Below are 21,470 nucleotides of genomic sequence, written 5' to 3' on the forward strand. Positions count from 1 at the left end.
GCGAGGGGTCTAATTGGAGCTGTAGCCGCCGGCCTATACCACAGCCACAACAACGCCAGATCTGAGCTGCGTCTGTGACCTACACCACAGCTCACAGCAATGCCGATCCTTAACCCACTGAGCGAGGCCAGGGATCGAACCCACAACCTCATGGTTCCTAGTTGGGTTCGTTAACCACTGCGCCACAACGGGAACTCCACAGGCACAGATACTTCTAAGAAAGAAACCATGAATGTTTGTTCTTCATATTTGTATGCCTGACTCTCAGCTAAATCCTTCTCTGGAATTATTATTTTTTTTGTCAGGTACTTTGGTTGTACTTGAACACAAACTTTCAGGTCCATGTTAAGTTGGGCTTGTGCTTGTCACAGTGTGGTTCCTTTTATTTCTTGTGATTACTTTCTCCCGATTTCCTCTATGTTCTTGTTTTAGTACTACCAATTTCTGCTGCTAGTTTATTTTTCTGTCATGACAGTCTGTCATGCATAATTCTGAGCCTTTTAAAATCATTTTTACTGTCACAAAGACAAGGTCTTGAGCCAAAGAGGAGTAGTATTTAGATTATGCTACATCCTGATTATGTAGTATTCAGCTGACCATCCAGTTATCCACTCTTGTCCCAAGCTGCATCTTTAGGTGGAATGCGATCTTTTAGTAACACTGTTGCTGGCCCTACTGATTTGGAGGTTTTTAAGGCAGAAGCCACCAAGAAAGTGTTTAAATTACAATCAATCCTTCATTACATTTAGTATCTGCATTGGGGCTAGTGTTGGATAGGATCAGAATTTCTGTAGCTATAAAAGAGAATGGCAAACTAAGTCAGGCACTAGAGTAAATAACTTTTGGAGTGTAATCCTAGTAGTCACATCCACATTTGAATATTTTCAGGATAGATCAGTTTCACTTAATTTTAGATGTTGAAACAAAAGCAGATCTTTTATTGATATGTTGTTTGGTTTCTTGATTTCCCCTTACTTACATTTCTGTATTCATTAAAGTCTCTTCAGGATAGAAGGCCATGTTCTATGTCTCCTCAGGACCCAATTACCTCATACAGCTACCCCCAGAAGGTAATCTTTATGGTTTTATTTAGCAGTCAGTTGCAGTGGTCTAAACAAAGGAAAAGGAATTTTCTTTTTGTTGTCTTTGCCGTATATCATACTTAAAAGAAGCTGCTTGTATTCTTAAATATTATTGTACTTTCTGGTGCCTGGCACGATAATCAGTAAGTCATGAACAAATCGATTGAGCATCTACTGTGTTCCAGACTATTCTCTTGTGCCAATGTTAGAATACTTGTAGTGCATCTATTCTGAACCTCTTATATAATGAGTGAGTTAATGTAAATAACCTGTCAAGTTTGTCATTTACTGAAACTTTAATGTAAAACTATCCTATAGAATGAGAAGCTGGTATCAAAAAGGTAGCTGAACCTAGAACTGAAGAAGACCATCCTGGGAAAAGGAAGAGATTGAGAAGAACATCTAGAACATCCTGTGCCTCACCAAATTTTAAAAAATGAGTAGAGAAGGAATGGTCAGGGAAGGAAAGCAGGAGAGTGTATTATTATGGAATCCCCAGGAAGAGGATGTTTCAAGCAATAGTCAAGTGGCTGTTGCTGCTAAGTGGCCAAGCAACATAAGGACTAACAAGAGTCTATTATGATGCCTGGAGACCACTGTGACTTTGAATACAGTTTTTTTCTGAGAATCAAAGGTGGTAGCAGCCACATTGCAGTGGGTAATAAGAAAATGGAGAAATGGAGACTGCAGTGAGGATGGTGTGTTCATGAGCAAGAATTGTTACCATTTACTGAACACCTCTCTATGCGCAACTCTGAATTGGGTGCTATGGCCTAATCAGAAAAACAAATTACATTCTCATGGAGTTAAAAAAAAAAAAAGCCTTTTCTGTTTTTTTAAATGTGTGTTTGTGTGGGGAAATTTTATGCATGTAAAAATAAATATATAATGTAATATGCAGGAAAGCCAGAGGTTACCAGTTTGGGGAGAGAAGAACTAGGCAGATGGAAGACAGGGGTTGGAGGGAAATTTTTCATTTTATACTTGGTTTTTCAATTATATTAATGTATTATTACCTTTTCAGAAAAATAGCAAAAAAGTAAAACTCTCAAAGTAATCTGAGGTCTTCTAAAAGAAATAACCTAACTTGCCTATATTGGGTTTATATGAAGATTGACTTCTCATTGTTTTAGTCACTAGAATATTATTTCCTAAAATTTAGGATCAGGTAAGAAGAGACTAATATTGTTTGAGAGACCAAATTTCTAAACTTTCTTCCACACTTATAGGTGATGGTAAATTCTGCAGCAATTGCAGCTTCCTGTGCCAATAATGTTCCAGCTCCAGTCTTATCTAACTGTGCAGCAGCTAATCAAGCTAGTAGTACCACTTCAATTTCCTCACAGAATGCTATACAGCCTCTATTTGTATCTCCACCTACACAAGGCAGGCCAGGTAGGTTATTAGCGGTTGCTTACTTTGGAAGCCTCTTTTTCTATTCATAAACATGCACATACAACAGTTCTAGTGATTAGATAAGATTACTTTAATCTACTATTAAATTTAACCTACTTAATATACCATGTTCTATAGTTGAGGGATCCATGAGATTTGAGAGCCAGGGTTTCAGTTGTTTTTCTTGCAAATTTGGCTTCGATATGATTTCATAGTTATTGTTTTGCTACTCCATTGAAAATTAGAGGACTTGTACTAGTTTCTCAAACTTTGAGTTAAGTTTTATAATACAGAAGTCAAGGTAGAGGTATTTCACACTTCACACAATTCCTGAAAAATTTGGCTCTAGAATTTGAGGTCTAGGTTAGAATCTTGGTTTTACAACACATTGGCTATGTAATTTTGGACAAGTTATTGAACCTTTCTTATCTATGAGCTTGGAGGTACTGTAGTACCAATTTTTGAAGTGGTTGTGAAATTCTATTGAGTTAATATAATTTAAAATTCTCAGCAGAATTCTGGGAAAGTGGTAGCAACAACAGCATAGCTTTTCAGTCTGTATCCCCAAATCAAAATGGAAATAGCAGAACTAAAACCCATGGGACAATGCTTACGACAAAACTAGGTGACAAGGTATCCCCATAAACCCCAAAATTTAAGCAGGTAGGGACAAACCACCAGTCACAAGACCTGCATGCTATCAGGGTCTATGTGGGAGCAAGAAGACGCAAGCATCGGGGATGTTGTCTGATGGACCTGAGAACAGAAGAGCCCCAAAAGAGCTAATAAGAATTCACTGGAAAGTGGGGCAGCCAATTTGGAAGGAGCAGCTAAGACTGGGAAGGGATTTGACCTCTCCAATACTAGGTGAGTGCTTTGGGTACATGGTAAAGGGACTGAAGGGCTTGGAGCAGTTTGGCCCCCAAGAACTCTCAAAACTGACCTGCCAGAGCTACCTCTTTGGATAGTTTTCCTCACTGGGGAGAAACTGCTGAGAGTGGACTCAGAATTGATGAGGATAGAGAAAAGAGCAGGTCCAGACTAAAGTTGAGAACAGAACCAAGGAATCCTAGAAACCAATCATTAAACGCGACACAAAAATAATAGCCCTATGAAGTTAGAAAAGCTTTCTTGTACTCCACCCCACTCTAGAATTGATGAAAAATAATTTCACATAACAATGAAGGAAAGAAAAGCATTAAGGTTGTATACAAAGATGTTTTAAAGGGAAAAAAGTAGAATAATATCCCTGTAGACAGTAGAAAACATGTCAGAAATGTACACACTAAACAGAACTTAAACTAAACCAATTATTTTAAAATGAAGACATTAATACAACAATAAATTAAAAAATAGCAAATCCAAATTAGAAAAACTCAGATGAGCTGACAGAACTCAAGAAGGCATTAGACATGGAAGAAAGTCATTCCAGTAATGAAGACTAAATTAGAGTATGACCAAATATGTGCCACAGATAATCCTTTAAGAGAAAAATGTAAGGGAGAAAATCTAAAATGAAAAAAAAAAAAAAGATTTAAAAGTGACTTTGAAGTTAGGCAAAGGATATCTAACACTGATAGAAGTTCTTGAAGAAAAAAACCAAAGTAAGGGGAAAGAATAAATACTAAAAGCTGTAATTCAGAAAATTTTCCTGAAATTAATAACAAATAACTTTAAAACTACATACTGAAACATCACCCTGCATACCTGAGAATATTGCGCCAGAACAACCAACACTAGGATATTCTAATAAAACGACTGTACTTTAAAGAAAAAGTCCTTTGATTACCTAGATTGACAGCAGTACTTCGTGCTAGAAGAAAATGGACTAACATTTAAGATAATGAAAGAATGTGTGAACCAAAGATTTTATATGCAACCAAACATTTTCAAGCTTAACAGAAAGTGTATAAGGATTCAGAGTATTAAATTCACATGAGCCCTTTTTGAAGAATCTACTAAAGATATGTTGTCAAGCAAGGTAATCACTAGCCACATATGACACTTTAAATTTCAGTTAAGTAAAATAAAATTTCAGTTGCTCAGTCATGCTAAATACATGCCAAGTGCTCAAAGCCACATGTGGCTGGTAGCTACTATATTGGACAGCACAGATACAGAATATTTCTACCATCACAGAAAGCTGTATTGGATGGACAACATTGTATTAGAGATAATTTTGGCTTTCAGACCACCAAAACAATGAGACATCAACTTAAGACCTGATTATAAGCATTAAATATATAGTTACACAAAACAAGGGCTGAGAGGTTGATAATATACTAGTAAAAGCCTTATGTTTGAACAATGTAGACATACTACAGCTATTTTTAAAAACAGAATTGAGAGACCATGTACTAAGCATTTTTTAATGCTTTCAGTAATCACATCAGGTTCTTCTATCTGTATACTCAGATCGTTATTCTGAGTCTAGTCAGCTAAAACAAATGAGTATGGGATATACTAATTTTATCCCATGTCCTTGTAAACTAGGATCTCAGTATGGGAGAAAGATAATGCAGATATACTAAAAGAGGCCAAGGAAAAGCTATGATCTCACATTTGAATTGAAAATATCAGTATGAACTTGAGGTATTTTATCTTTAAATTTGTGTGTTTCCTGGCTCTGTCCATTGAAAAGACTAGAAACAATGAGTGTCCTTAGCACTCAGTTTGTGGTATTGAAATACCATTTCTCACTTAAAACCAAACAGCTTTGTAGAGAAATTTCTGGTTCTAGGTCTGGGCAGGAAATGTAAGATGAACCTGGATCATCTTGTCATGCTATATAGAAAGGAAGCTATCAAAGAGTACTGGAGTCATGTCAAAAGGACTCAAGAGCCATCTTGAAGAGGTTCCCACTGGCCAAAGATGGATGATAATTCAGTCAATTGGAACATATCAAATATGTTTACAAGTTATTAATGATATTTTAAAAATTTATTCCCTTGGGATTAACATATGAACTCTACATAAAATAGATAAACAACAAGGACCTACTATATATAGCACAGAGAATATCTTGTAATAACCAATAATGGAAAAGAATCTGAAAAAGATGCATAACTGGGAAAAAAAATTGGTTCCCTTAAGAGAGTGATAGGGAACCAGTTTACTTTCTTGAAAACTGGAAAGTAAGCTGAAGGAGTCAAGTATTTATCCTGCCTTTCTTCTATGAACTATCTTACTGGGTAACTAAGTAGTAGAGGAAGTGAAATATTTCTGTATATTATTCTAATCAGTGAAAAAGAAGTGGCAGAATATAATCATTTTGCAGTCCTTACTGAGTGGATGGGTATTAAACAGCAATAGCTGCTAAGATTGCAAAGACAGACATTACCTGTAGACGTACCAAAGGAATCAATCCTGAGTCTGATCCAATCTTCTGGATCTAGCTGCCTATTTGCAGGAAATACAAGAACATGTTGAAATGCACTATGAGTATGTAATCAGCAAAATCCAGACTGGGAAACTCCACAGATTCTTGAAAAGGGTACAGATTCTTGAAAAGAAAAATTGAAAGGAAATGACAGGGGTGGAAAAAGTACCAATAGATTAAAAGATATTCATGATATCAGCTTTAAAAAAAACAGTCTAGGGATGCATATTTGGGTGACAAAACTCTTAAAAATACTAAGAAGTGATTACTCTGAAAGTCAAGATAATGGTTAATTATGGCGGGAGGAGGAGGGTGGTGATTGCGATGGGGCGTGTGGAAGTTTTCTGAAATGGCTGTCAAAATGTGGATAGTGTCCACCTGAAAATACTTTGATTTTTTTTCTTCTGTATGCGTTTTATTTATAGTTTAAAAATTAATTGCTTAGCCATAGTGCCTGGAACAAAACATGCAAATATGTTCATTAATGATCATGGAAATTTTTTATTGAAAATGTTAATGTATGTACACCCTGATTTTACTACTTTGTGCTAATTGTAAGGACGGGTGTTGGCTGGCTGCCTCTAGCAGATATCTGAGCATAAAAAACAAATGACAGGTGAATCAAGTATTGTAATATCACATTTATATAGAATCATTGAAAGCTTACCCTTTGAATGCCAGATTTGTGGGGGGCTTTGGTAGATATTTCTAAAAATGTATACTGCCTTCATTTTACTTTTTATTGAGTCACTTGTGAACCTCAACTATAACTCTAATAGGTTATGGCTACTTTTTTGTTACTCTTTATCATTCCTCTCAGTCCTCTAGATAAAACTCATGTTTCCCATTGTTATTCATGTGTCTGTCTGACAGTCCCATCCCATACTCCTTAAGCCACTTCCTATCTGCTAGGTAACTAGATGCCATGATTGCTTCTATTAAGGCATGTTCTTATAGGCATTAAATCTTGTTAACTGAGTTTTTGGTAACTCTTTCCAAGGCTTTTGCCAGGACCAGAACTAATGACTCAATTGCTCTGAATGCAGAATTTAAGAGAGTGTCAAAAAGAAATAACCCACAGTTATCAAGATAAATAATACTTTAATGCACTATTTTTTAAAAAACAAGATTAAGCCAAAAAAACTCCATGATAACTAAGGTATCAAGATTATTTTTAAAAGACAGGAACTGTGGCCCAGGCTTAGTGTGGGGTGAGTAGGGCACTCACTCTTGAGGTTATATAAGTGCAGGCTTGGATCCTGTCTTTTAGAGTTTGGATATTTTATTGTGGATTTTTTTCCCTTTAATATGGTGGCCCTTTAAATTTTGCACCTCACTGCACTTTAGCCCTGACCCTGACCTTTGATCTCTAGAGAAGCCAGGTCTTCCTGTGTATATTCATGTTCTCTTCTGAAATGTCCTGAAGCAGACTATAGCTACATGGACAGGTAAATAAGCTTTTTCACTGCATTTCATTAGTTTCCATTCATATTTTAGAAAAGTTTGCTTCCATTGTTCTGGGTCCATCCCTTGAACTATACTTGTTAAGTCTATAGAGCCCTGTTAAATCTGTGAATTAAATGTTCATATATCTTTAGAGAAAATGGCAGTTTTGAAAGCTTTTTCTTATGGAGCTTATTGCAATATACATTTTAAAAGGTGATTTCAGACAAAGTAACCTCCATATTCTGCCCTTGATTCTCTCAGGCCCATAAGAACATATTTAGCTACCTCTATGTGTAGTAGTTAGTTTTTAACCTTGCAATCATAATCATATGCTACTATCTTTAACTTATTGAACTTATTCCAGTTGCTTTTATAAAAATGGTGTGACTTGAGTACTAGTTTATAAGGAATAAGAAGGGGCTTTGTTGAAACCATTATTTTATAGAAAACAAATCCATAAAGTCTTTATAGCATTTGGAGATATTCTAAAAGTTAAATTCTTTTTCTAAAACAGTAAAAGTGGAGGTTTCTACATGTATAACAAGACTCCAAAACTCAAGTTATTTGAGCAAATTTTAAAAATTTACTGTTTACTTTAGATACAGTATAATTCATTTTTTGATTCCCTGTTCTATGAATTTTAACAATGTATAGCATCGTGTAACCACCACCAAAATCAAGGGAGAACAGTTTTCATCACCACAAAAGAGTTGTTTATCAAGTTTTAAATCATCCTAAGACTTAGATCTCCTATTATTGTTAGCCTGTAGCTAGATATAAGGTATAGATAAATGTATTATTAGTATTTATGTTGGTGAATGAAAGCAATGTGAATTACTTCTAATATTCAGCCTTAAATTCCTCTTTTTAGGGAGTTCCCTGGTAGCTCTGGGTTAAGAATCTGACATTGTCACTGCTGTGGTGCAAATTTGATCCCTGGCCCTAGAATTTTCGCGTTCCACAGCTTCACCAAACAAAAAACAAAATCTGGTGCTAAATTACCACAATAACAAGTTTAGCTTGTGTGCACTCTACCTGTACTAAACTAAGTGTTCTAAAACTCTGATTTAAACCTTTATTAAACAATGATACTTAAACTTTCTATACTTCTCAGGGTTAAAATTACAATTCAGCTAACAAAATGATAAAATTTAGTACTTTCTACAGTCAGCTAAAATGTACAATTAAACTTGAAAAGTTGTATCATTAATCTTTAAAAATTTTAGCAAATTTATTTAATATAGCATGTATACATGGAGATAAATTATTTTCACTAAGTTGGAACAACATCGTTTATCATAATAGAGGAACATACTGATATTTAAACATAATCGTATTTGAATTTCTTATGTCAAAAACTGGGCAACTCCTAAATGAGGATTATTTTTAAACTGTAGTAACAGTTCCAAAAAGTTAAAGGGCTAAGATAGTTTAGATTATCCAGCCTGTCTGTTTTATATTCTGTAGGTCCATAGAAATTGTCACGATTTAGAGTTCTCTGTATTCCTCTAATATTTTCAAGTAGGAACCTTTGAGGATTGCTTAAATCTGTAATCTGTGCAATTTAGTTTATCTTATTAGCTTCTACAGTTGGCAGATGGCTGAAAACATCCTTAACTTTGTATTAAGCTAAGTAAACATTTTACTTTAATGGTATTTATTTATGTACCTGTTAGAGATGTTCAAAATCTTAATAGTCAAAGCTCTACAGATTCCAAGTTTTTTTTTTTTTTTTTTTACTTTTAATGTCAAGTCATTTCCTTAACTCAGAATAAGCTGTGATGGATTTCTAGTTTTCTACTGGCATGTCTAAGAGAATATGGGCAATTTACCTTCTATGCTTTTGTCTTTATGTCAAACCATGAAACTTAAGAGTTGCTTAACCATATTAGCAACACAAATGAATAGAAGATGAGCTACTGCTTATAAGGTGTTACAGTTGTGCATTGCTACTTTATTTTGTTTCTTTTTTTAGTGATTGCTTCACCATCCTATCCATACCTATCTGCTCCTGTTCCTGCTGCTGCTGCCTCTCTACCACCACCTCCACCACCTCCACCTCCTCCACCACCACCTCCTCCTCCTCTTGAGGTGGGAGAGGCTTCAAACTTACCACCCCCACCTCCACCTTATTCGTGTGATCCAAGTGGCAGTGATCTGCCTCAAGGTAAGTAGATTTTGAGCTTGGGTGAGGGTTATTTAGGCCTGAGCTTCTCTGTTTAATTTTAGAGCATATCTCTCTATGCTTGATCAGTGCAAATAGGGTGGAGGACCAAATGGAAATTGAATTGAGAGCATAAGGCTAGGCAAGTGACTAAGGAGAGGAGCATCTGAAAGCTGAGAATATCTTCTGCATAGTCAAGCAGTGGATGATCAAGCTGACTCATGCAGCCTGTTTAAGGTAGCTACATGTCTATCTGAAGAGGATTCTCAACTGGATATCTTGCTCTCGACTATTTTTTTTTTTGCCTTTTGTCTTTTTAGGGCTGCACTCACGATATATGGAGGTTCCTAGGCTAGGAGTCAAATCGGAGCTGTAGCCGCCGGCCTGTGCCACAGCCACAGCGATGCCAGATCCAAGCAACGTCTTTGACCTATACCACAGCTCACGGCAACGCCGGATCCTTAACCCACTGAGCCAGGCCAGAAATCAAACCTGGCTGCTCATGGATGTTACTCAGATTCATTTCTGCAGAGCCACGACAGCAACTCCTTCCCTTGATTTTTCTAGCTGCTTCTCTAGTTTGTCCTTTTTCAGCCCCTTAGGTAGTCACCAAGATCTTCAACTCCATTCTGTTCTTTTTCCCTTCCTTAAAACTTGATTATTAACTTTTATGTACATTATTCCTAAGTCATTCTGGCCTTGACCTCCACCTACTTGCTAGACATTTTCACTTGGCTTTCGTACTTTCATTTCTGATTCAGTTTGCCTGTAGTGGAATTCCTCATCTTTATCTCCCTTCTTTTCTCTCTTTAGGCCATGTAAAACATTGACTCTTCTCCATGATTTTCTATTTTGTTAATAATGTATCATTTCACAACAACAACAACTACAACAACAAAAAAGACAAAAAAAAATAATGTATCATTTCCACCTAATTTACCCAGTATCTAAACTCTGATCCCTTTACTCTTCTCCCCTTACCTACCTACCCCTGCCTAAGATCTTCTTGGCACATAATGCTGATTTTGCATTTTCCAGCACTTTATTATGAAAATATTTAAACATAAATGAAATTTGAATTTTAAAATGAATATTCATATATATACCACCTAATTCTATCAACATCTAACTATACTTGCATTATCACATATTTCTCCATCTATCTCTCTGTCCATCAGTTAATCCATCTTTTTGATGCATTTCAAAGTATATTGTAGACATCATCATTCTTTCCTATAAAAAAAAACTTAAGCATACATATCATTAACTAGAGTTTGGTATTTTTTTCTTTTACTGTGAAGGTAATGTATAATGAAATGGACAAATCTGAAATGTTCACTTGCTGGGTTTTGACAAGTGATTACATGCACCTGTATAACCCAAATCCCTATCAAGGGACAATTACCATTATCCCACAAAGGTCCTTCACCCCACTTCCCAGTCTTTTCCCACCCCATCTCTACTTCCCCGTAGAGACAACCACTATTCTGATTTTTCCTGCCGTATTTTTCACCTGTTTTAGAAATTCATGTATATGTAATGGAAGCCTTCTTAAACTCAATGTAATGTTTTTGAGACTTATCCATGTTGCTGCATATATCAGTAATCTATTTGCTTTTATTACTTGAGTAGTATTTCATTGTACAGGTATTACATGGTTTGTCCATTCTCCTGTTGGGGGGCACCTGGCCTATCTCTAGTTTGGGTCTGTTATGAATAAGGCTGCTATGAGTACTCTTGTAAACGTCTTCATGAACACATGTTTTCATTTCCTTTGGGCAAATACCTAGTAGTGGAATTGATGGGTAATAGAGTGGTATGTGTTTAGTTTTATAAGAAACTACTGGTCATTTTTCCAAAGTTGTACCTTACCTCCTACTTTTATAAGAACTCTGCCTGTTTTCTACTTCTAAGCCTTTGATGACATGGTGATTCTACTCAAATTCTCTCCCCCTCTATTGTTACATCTAACTTCCTATTTAAATCCGATCATGAAAATGATCTCATCCTCAGTTACATTTCAAAGATGTACCTGAGTTCTTATAGTCCTTACCTGTCATTTTTTGAAAAAAACAGCTTGAGATACAATTCATATACCATACAAGTCACCCATGTAAACTGTGTAATTCAGTACTTTTTAGTATATTCATGAATTTGCACAACCATCACCACTATCTTAATTTCAGAACATTTTTATCACCCCAAAAAGAAACCCTGTGTCCATTAGGAGTTACTCCTTATTCACCCTAGATGGCCCTGGCAGCCACTATTCTGCTCTATAGATTTGCCTGTTTCTGAACATTTCATGTAGATGGAATCATGCAATATGTGGTCTTTTATAGGCTGACCTCTTTCACTTAGCATAGTGTTTCAGAGTTCATCCATGCTGTAACCTGTATCAGTATTTCATTCTTTTTGTTTTTGGCTGAATAATATTCCATTGTATAGATATACCATATTTTATTATCTATTAGTCAATGGACATTTGGATTATTTCCACATTTTTGCTATTATGAATAATACTGCTATGTATTGTTTGTATACAAGTTTTGTTTGGATGTATGTATATACCAAGGGTTGGGATTCCATGACATTTGTGGATGTACTTCCTACTATTATCTTTTCATATTCTTTAGCTTGAACATTAGGCTTTATATTTTACTCCCATATTATAGTCAGAATACAAGTTGATTCTTTTAAATTGGCAGTAAATACCTTTGTATGGATTGGGAGTCTCCAACTTTAAAAAGAGGGGTTTTCTGAGTGTTCATTTGTTAGTGGAACTCAAATTATATTAATCTTATTTGTGAGAATATACGTGGATTCCAGGTTGTTTAGTAAAAATACATCTAGAGATATAAGTGGAATGCTAAGACTCTTCCCTCTTCTCTCATACATCTAGTTTTTGTTCATTTGTAAGATATGTTGATTTCTATGTCTGGAGAAATTTTGTCACCGTAGGATATAACTTATTTCGTGTTACATTGCTCATTGCCTCTTTTCTAGTGGTGGTACATAAATCATGTTAAATAAAAACAACATTATTTCAAATGATGCTAGTTATTTTATTAAGCATCATTAATCTTGACATTTGTAGAGCCTTAGTTTGTACTATATATTAGCCTCATTAACTGAAGACCAGTAAGATTGTTTATGTAGTAGATTTGTAGTCTTACACAAGCAAGAAAATGCCTTAACTAGATTCTCTGTACATATTGGCAGAGTAGCATTCCTGTAACATCTAGAAATAAAATGTGTATTTAGTGATTAAATCTTGGGTCCGAGAATGATGTTAGCTATAGTAGTAGGTAAATGGTTGTTTACAGTAAGGTAGAATTGAAGGTAGTATTGATATGGGAAGACTACATTTGTTTTATCTACCTTAATTCTCAAAGAGAAAAGCTTCTAAGTGGTAAGTTTTAATTGCTTATGTCATCTAGTCACTAAAATTTAAATTTTATTTTTAGATACAAAAGTTTTGCAGTATTATTTCAATCTGGGATTGCAGGTAAGAGTCCTGTTAAAATTGCTTTGCCAAACTCTATCTTAAAAATGTAAGCTGTTTTGATAATCAGACTCTTGAACTTTAAAACCCAAAAACAGGGGCCTAAAAGGTTTATTTCTATTTTTATAAGATATCTCTGAAGGTAACACAGGATAGTTTTCCTCATTAGCCTCCCAGTGCTTCAGCTTCTCTTATAAAATCGTCATTAAGTTGTCATGAGTGGGAGTTCTACACAGTATAACTTTATCATATATGGACCTCCATATTTAACATCATATGCCAACCCTTCAGTATGTCTTTGTCTCTCAAAATAGCAAATGGATTATATATCCTGTTTACATAAAACATTTTTGTGACTATTTCTGCATTTTATGTGTAAAGTAATCAGACTAATTCAGAGACATTTAAAGAGCTGTAGTATTTTTAAAGCACTCATGTGTTCATAGATATTTGCCAAAAACTGTTTTTCACCACTTCCCTGAGTTGTAGAAGGGGAGTATTGACAAATACCTTTTTTTTTTTTTTTTTTAGAGCTGCACGTGTGGCATATGGAGGTTCCCAGGCTAGGGGTCAAATCAGAGCTATAGCCGCCAGCCTATTCCACAGCCACAGCAATGCGGGATCCAAGCTGGGTCTGTGACCTACACTGCAGTTCATGGCTTAACCCACTGAGCGAAGCCAGAGATAGAACCCACATCCTCATGGATACTAGTCAGGCTCGTTACTGCTGAGCCGCAACAGGAACTTCCGACAGATATCTTAATATCACTGAAAGGTGTCTCTGATTTCAGGTAAAACCTCTTTTACTTTATCCTTTCCGGGATCATTTTCCCTTTGAAATGCACTTCTGGTATAACAAGATGGCATATTTTCTGAAAAGGAATGATGCGTCTTAAGAGTTGGCAGATGATAGTGAACCAGGTAGTCTCCTTAGACAATACTCAGATAAGTTCATATTTTCCAAGACACTGGTTTCCCTAAAACCTTGGGCATTACATTTACAGAAAACTGTCTTCCTCAACTGGTGCACATTTATAATTGAAAAGTAATTGAGTTTTTGTTCTTTAAGACTATGTTTCCCAAATGCAGTTTCAAGAATTAAAAAAATAAAGTTCAGTTATGCCCCTTCAGTTATGTTTGTTTATTAAAGTCACCTACAGAAACAAGGCCGAGGCATTTTATTTATTTTTAGTATTTTGGATTGTTTTTTGTTTTCTTAGAAATTTAATTATAGTTGTACAATATTATATCCCGTTACAGGTATACCGTATACTGATTTACAATATTTAAAAGTTATACCTCATTTATGGTTATTATAAAATATTGGCTATATTTCCCGTGTTATGCATTTTATATCAGGAATACAAGGAAATGTAGATTTGGTATTTTAATACTTTCTGATTTTAAAAGTAATAGCATTCATTATTGTACATGTGGAAAATATTAATGTATAAAGAAAACCAAAGTCACCTATATAACCACTATATTTTGATATATTTCCTTATAGCTTATTTATTTTATAAAATATGGACTGTGCCGTGTAATTTTGTAAACTTTAACAATATGAACATTTTTCCTTAAATATTTAACAGCATGTTTTTCTTATTGCCTGTATTATATACCATTATGGATGTATACTCATTCATTCATCTAGCTTCCTATTGTTGAATATCTAGGTTGTTAAATGTTTTTCACCTTTAAAAATAATGCAATAATAGACATCTTTGTATACAGATCATTGTGTATGTCTATGATTTCCTTGGGATGCTGTCCTAAAAGAATTCCTAGGTCCAAATATGAGATACAGAGGCTGTGAAAGATCTTGAAGTTGTTACAGAGAATGGATATTCTAAATGTCATATCATTTAGTTCAAAAGTCATTGTTACCCCACTTGAAAATCATGGCCCAACTTTTTTTTTTTTTCAGTGAGGAATAGTACTACTTAAGAAAAGGAACAGTAAAGTGTTTGTTTTTTCCCTTTTTTTGCCCAAGTGTTATCATCACAGCTACTGGCACTCCATGGTCTATGTGCCACAGATGCAGCAGCAGCAGCTTCATGTAGAGAATTATCCAGTCTATACTGAGCCACATCCTTTGGTAGATCAAACCATTCCTCCATTATACAGTGAGGTGGGAAGACAAGATGGCACACAAGCAGAAGTATCAGCAAATTGTGAGTATGTAATGAGATTCTCTGCCAGAAAGACAGTTGAATTTTATTGTGTGTAATTTAATAATAGCCTTCACATATATCATAAGGTCCATATACTAGACCAGCATTTCTTAAAGCATGGTACTTGGACCTCTTGGGGTCTCTGAGACCCTTTCAAGGGATCCATGAGGGTAAAAGAATTCATAGTACACAGATTTTTATCTCTTCCGCTGTGTTACATTTGCATTAAGGGTAGAGAAATCAGTAGTGGGTAGAATTGCTGGCATCTAAGCACAAATCAAAGTAGGGGCACCAAACTGTGCTAATAATTAGTATTTTCATCATTGCCACATGCTCATGATACAAACATGCCAGTTTTTTTTTTGTTTGATCAAAGATGTTCTTATTTTTTTATTTATTTTTTTTTTGGTCTTTTGTTGTTGTTGTTGTTGTTATTGTTGTTGTTGTTGTTGTTGCTATTTCTTGGGCCGCTCCTGCGGCATATGGAGGTTCCCAGGCTAGGGGTCGAATCGGAGCTGTAGCCACCGGCCTACGCCAGAGCCACAGCAATGCAGGATCCGAGCCGCGTCTGCAACCTACACCACAGCTCACGGCAACGCCGGATCGTTAACCCACTGAGCAAGGGCAGGGACCGACCCCGCAACCTCATGGTTCCTAGTCGGATTCGTTAACCACTGCCCCACGACGGGAACTCCAGATGTTCTTATTTTACTAAATTTTTATCTTTGAAAAATTGTACTTAATATTCTATATGGCAAAATAGGAAGTATTCATAAAGTACTCTGCATACTGAAGTATGATGAATAGCTTTAAAGAAAAAGATTTGTGAGCTTGAGTTTCAAGCTTAACTAGCTGACTTTTGGAACACTTTTTACTTGAAGGAATGATAGACAAACCATGGTTATTCAGACTTGGCGATACGGCAAACTTTTTTCAAATGAACAGTGTGAGCCTATTACTTGAGGAATAGCAACTGATAGTGCTTTTTGTCAAAGATAAAAATTCCAGCTTTCAAATACAGGTTTTCCAAAATTCTAGTTTTTTAAAAATTAAAAAAAAAAATTTATCCCCAACCACTCTTGGCATGTGGATGTTCACAGGCCAGGAGTTGAACTGTATCCACAGCATCAACCTAAGCTACCACAGTGACAATCCTGGATCCTTAACCCACTGTGCCGAAAGAGAACTCCCCCCCCCCCAAATCTAATTTTTATCTGCCACCATGAACTTGACAGCTTCCGAATACTTAATTAACTCTTCTAATAAGATAGATTGTAGGGGGGGTATTAATGAATGTGGTTTTTTACATTGTGTAATGAAATGTGTCAACATTTGGGAGATCTGTATAACTTAGTGAAATAATATTTTCCCAGTTATCAGTGTATACTCTTACTAGTGCGTGATTTTGTAAAGATCTAATCAGAATGCAAGGTAAAACAATGGATTTTAATGTTAACAAAGTATAAAAGTCCACCTTACTAATGACCTTTAAGAAATTACCACTTACCTAGTTAATGGTGTAGCATCAAAGGATATCTACAATTATCTGAAAAGGCTAGTTATTAAGACCTCTCTTTTCCAGCTACATATCTGTATGAGGCCAGATTTTCTTTACATATTTCAACTAAAACAACATATCATAATAGACAAAATACAGAAGCAGATATGAGAATCCAGCTGTCTTCTATTAAGCCATACATTAGAGGTTATGCAAGTGTGAAACAGTGCCACTGGTCTCACAATTTTGAGGCATTTCGAAGGTTTAGATAGGATCTTTGGACTGTTCTTAAAACGAATCCACAGGAAATAGCAACTGCTACTTGATGGTTGTGATTTCAGCTAAGTTACTTAACCTCCCCAAGGTTGATTTTTCTGTAAAATGGGAAATAATTGTGTTTTATGACTTGTCAGGATTGTTGTAAGAACTAGATGAGACTTCATATGTATAAGTATACTATGCCTGGTGCATGTGAAGAATGAATTTCCTTTTTCTCCTTGATTTTCTTAAAGCATATTAGTAGTTTTGTAATATTAGCACTGTAGAATCTTACCCATCATGTGGTGGCCCATGGTAATAAAAATTAAAGTATCAACCTTAATTACATTTTTGTTCCATGTACCTTTTATAGAGCTATTTTTAATTGTAGTGAAATGAGACAGTGGCAGTCTTAATTTCACAAAATGAACTCATCGTAAGTTATCCCAAGTAATCAAAGACTCCTTTTAAAAAAAATTTATATAGTCACTATAATTAAGGTCACAGCAGAATCTATTTCCACTGAAATTGATTCACGGTAGCGAAAGTGCTGTAAAATTAAAATGATGCTAGGATCTTAATGACATTCAAAAGATCACACTTAAAATGTTTGGTCTTTGGGATGCTCTTCAGAATTTAGTATAGACTAGACTGTAAAAACTAGACTGTAAAAAAGTATAGACTAGACTGTAAAAACACTTGAGTTTTTAGTTGCTAAAGTAATACAAAATGTTTATTTGGATGGTGGGTGTTATACTGGAAGACTATTTGTAAACTTAATTGTGACCAACTCTTATAAGAACTTAATCGACTAGAATTACTCTAGGGAATGTTTCTTAATGTATTTATTTTTTAATGACTTTTATTTTTCCATTATAGCTGGTCTACAGTGTTCTGTCAATTTTCTACAGTATAGCAAAGAGACCTAGTCACACATACACATATACATTCTCTTTCTCATCCTCCATCATGCTCCATCATAAGTGACTAGATATAGTTCCCAGTGCTATACAGCAGGATCTCATGGCTTGTCCATTCCAGTCTTTATGTATTTAGTGTTTTGGTACCTAAATCATCCCAGAAAGATGTCTTTCTCTAGGTAGAACACATGTGACACATTGTACACACATACGTAATTTTTTAATTAGGAAATTTTCTTACTATCTTTTAGTAGCCTGTTTTAGTCACTGATGTTCATATCTAAAGTGCTCTGCTGCAATTGCTATGATCTTTTTTATAGTTAATGCTAAATTTCATTTTTACCTGTCAATAGCCATTTATATTGACATTTAATGGACCTTTGTATATGAAGTATTCTGTATGCTCTCTTTGTTTCAGGTCCTTTTCCAAATGCTGACCCTGCCTCTGTCCCTCATGGAGCAGTCTATTATCCAGTAATGTCAGATCCCTATGGGCAGCCACCTTTGCCAGGTTTTGATTCCTGCCTTCCTGTTGTACCAGATTATCCCTATGTTGCCCCCTGGCATCCAGTTGGTGCAGCATATGGTGGTTCTCCTCAAATTCATGGTGCTATGACTCCTGGGCCACTTGGCTATGTTGCTTCATCTCCCTCAGCTTCTCATTATGTACCTCAGAATATGTGAGATTCAGCAGTACAAAGTATTCTTGCACTGCCATTTTCCTTGCTGTTTTGGTTTTTAAAAAGTGTTTTATGTTAGTGTTTAAGTGATTTAGGATGATTAGAGTGGTTACTATTGTATCTGTCTTTAAGATTATTTTATCTTTTGGTTTAAAATAGTACTTTGAATATTACTTTGGGTTGTGAATAAGGAAATTGAGATGGATGTACAACTAGCCCCATATTTGAGCATTTTTCATTGTATTCAGCTATTTACCTGTCAGCCAGCTTGTCAACTTTATATTAGCTGATGGTACCAATTGATAAAAGGAATAAATCATACGAGCTATTATTTCCTTGGTTCAGATGTCACATAGCATATTAAGCCGTGCAAAACTGGAAAAAAACTTCTACTTGTTTCTAGAAAATAAAACAACAAAATCAAGAGCATTTGCTTCTGGGTAACAAACTTAGTATTAAATGCGAGAGCTCTTCAGGCTTCTTAAGAATTGTCTGAACTGAGTTGTGTTCTATGATATTAATCAGTTTCGAAGGCACATGGTGCTCTGCTTTAGATTTATCCCATATGCTATTGTTTAATATTGGATTTCTGTAACTGTTTTACTGCACAGTATTGAATTGATGTCCTTTGCACAGTTAGCAGTAAATAAAAATTAGCATTTAAAATTGCTAAAATGAGTGAGATTTCCTTCTTTTTTGCTTTTTCATGGCAGCAAAGGGTACCAGACATTTGATTGTTCCAATATGTTTTCTCCCTGGTATTTTGGTTGCACAAAATGTGAATCTATAGCATGAACTGGTGGTGGGGGCTCGGTTGAAATGTTATTTAATCTTAAGACATTGCAGCACATACTACCATATCTAGCTCTTTTCCCTTGAGAATGCTCCTTTTAAGTTGTCTTCTGTGCTTTTTAAAAAATCTATTAACTCCCTTGTGGAATTTTAATCTAGACTTACTTTCTCATTGTCCTATGCTTGTAACAGTTGTTGAATCTCTAAATTTTTGTTTAGATTCATGTTGTATCTCTCCAGGCTAGCTTTGTCTTCAGCTTTCTGTGAGACATATTTTATCAGTCAGCGTCTCTCTTCTCCCTTGTATCTACCCAAAACCCACAAGGTTTTCTGTATTCATTAGTTATCCTCTGAGGGTAATTCATGAATGCTTTGCTCTCACCCACAAACAGCTATTTTAAAAGTGTTCTCTGGTTGTCACAAAACCTATTTATACTGCCTCCTTTAAAAATGCTTGTGACTCATTCTGTTCTTTCCCACCTTCAGCTATATCCCAGGTAAAAACAACCGTTTCAGACTTAGGGCTCAAGGTGCTTGAACAGTTGAAAGAACTAGAGTGGAATCCATTGCAAAGAAGCTGTCTTATGTTCAATATACTGTTCTCAAGATGATTGATAATCATGAGTTACAAATCAGTGTAATAGTTAAGGTTTCTGCTTCATAATAGACATGTTACTGGTAGTGTTTTGGTTTTGCATCCTTAATCTTAAGAAGTCCTTGCTCTACAGGTTGACATCTGGCAACCTTAGTAAAGAAAGATGGACAACAGTACACTGATCTATATAAGAACCTAACTCTATGTATTCATGTTTTAGCTTTTTCTCTGCTAACCTCCTGGGTTTTTAATTTGTGCAGCCTACAAATTGCTTTGTAAAGGTTTATTTTAGTCAAGCTTGAAACATGGAACAACCCCTCTCCAACATGTTTCGAATATGCCAGCATTTCTGAAATATACATAACTCACAGCAGGTGATTGTCCTGTATCTTCAACTGTCAGTGGTTTGCTAATTAGCTTCTAAGCAGTGTTTTAGAAGGTTGTAGTCTATCTTGAGAACATGGGTCTGGAAACTGTATGGTTTTTGAGATAAGCACATTTGTGTTAGACTTCCAGTTGATGTCTTTATATTTTAAACTTATGGGTTGCTGCTTTGCTTTGATTTCCATTACTAATTAGTGCAGTTTAATAAGATGCTTGTAATTGACTTAAAAGCCCAAAATCAACCTTATTATTACCAGTGGTGAAATCAGTAGTACATATGGTCTGTTTAAATCATACAAGTATAGTCCATTTATTTATGTTTTACAATCACACTTCTCTAAGAAATAATCAAGGAGTGTGCCCTGACCCTCCTACTTTCGGAGTTGGAAAGGTGACGGTAACCTCTACTGCTGCAGAAGTCTGCAGTGGTTTTTGAAGGCAGCTTCCAGGTAAAAGGGAAGTGGTCTTTCTGGTAAAAAACAAAAAAACTGTGTTTAATCAACCTGTAGTGTGAATATAGTAATGTCACTTCTTTAGCTGCTGTTGATGTTAAAAAGGACATCTTGTCTTTCCTCTGCTGTTATACCCAAATTTCATCCATTTAGAATTATTGGGGGAAGAAGGCTATAAAGGCACTGTGGTTTGTCCTGGACCCTTTACTTTCACCCCCTTCCTAAGATAAATATGGTTATACCAAAGATAGAAAATTGGATCATTTCCATAGTGAGGAAAAACATTTAGAATTCATTTTTATGCTGTGTATTCTCAAAACTAATTTTGGTTGCTCTTGATTAAGAGCAGATGAAAATATTGAATCTGTTTTACTGTTAAAATTCAAGACTTAGGAATTTAAAACATCTTTCATTTCCTTAGAGCCTCTCATCAAGGTGTAACCTTTTAATTAGCTTTGGAAATAAAACTATAAACAAACAAATCATGATTTTTTTTATGTGAACACCATAGAACTGAGGTTAAACTGAATTAATTCTTATGAATTCAGGCCAGGTAATGAATAAAATACGAAGATCTATTTTCACTGAACATTAATAATAACATTCATTTATTGGTGTTATATAGGTTATCAGTCCACTTAATCAGCAAATATTTTCTTGTAGATCTTATGATTTTTCATAAACTATGTGGTAGAGATTTTTCAAATCATTTACAGAATTGTAGAAAAAAATATTCTACCCTAGTA

The 21,470-nt window shown here is 35.3% G+C and overlaps 1 protein-coding gene across 1 annotated transcript in view; it reads left to right on the plus strand.

Moving 5' to 3' along the window:
- The window catches only part of ALG13 (ALG13 UDP-N-acetylglucosaminyltransferase subunit), a 63,834-nt gene extending 45,177 nt beyond the window's left edge, over positions 1-18,657 (plus strand). Inside the window, 7 exon segments of the mRNA XM_047765887.1 lie at positions 999-1,070; positions 2,312-2,477; positions 3,138-3,344; positions 9,278-9,469; positions 12,934-12,974; positions 14,965-15,145; positions 18,240-18,657. Of these exon segments, the coding sequence (XP_047621843.1) occupies positions 999-1,070; positions 2,312-2,477; positions 3,138-3,344; positions 9,278-9,469; positions 12,934-12,974; positions 14,965-15,145; positions 18,240-18,505 (1,125 nt within the window). The 3' untranslated portion in view covers positions 18,506-18,657.
- The last annotated feature ends 2,813 nt before the right edge of the window (positions 18,658-21,470 follow it).

The sequence above is a fragment of the Phacochoerus africanus genome, chromosome X (assembly GCF_016906955.1).
Source record: "Phacochoerus africanus isolate WHEZ1 chromosome X, ROS_Pafr_v1, whole genome shotgun sequence".
Taxonomy (NCBI): domain Eukaryota; kingdom Metazoa; phylum Chordata; class Mammalia; order Artiodactyla; family Suidae; genus Phacochoerus; species Phacochoerus africanus.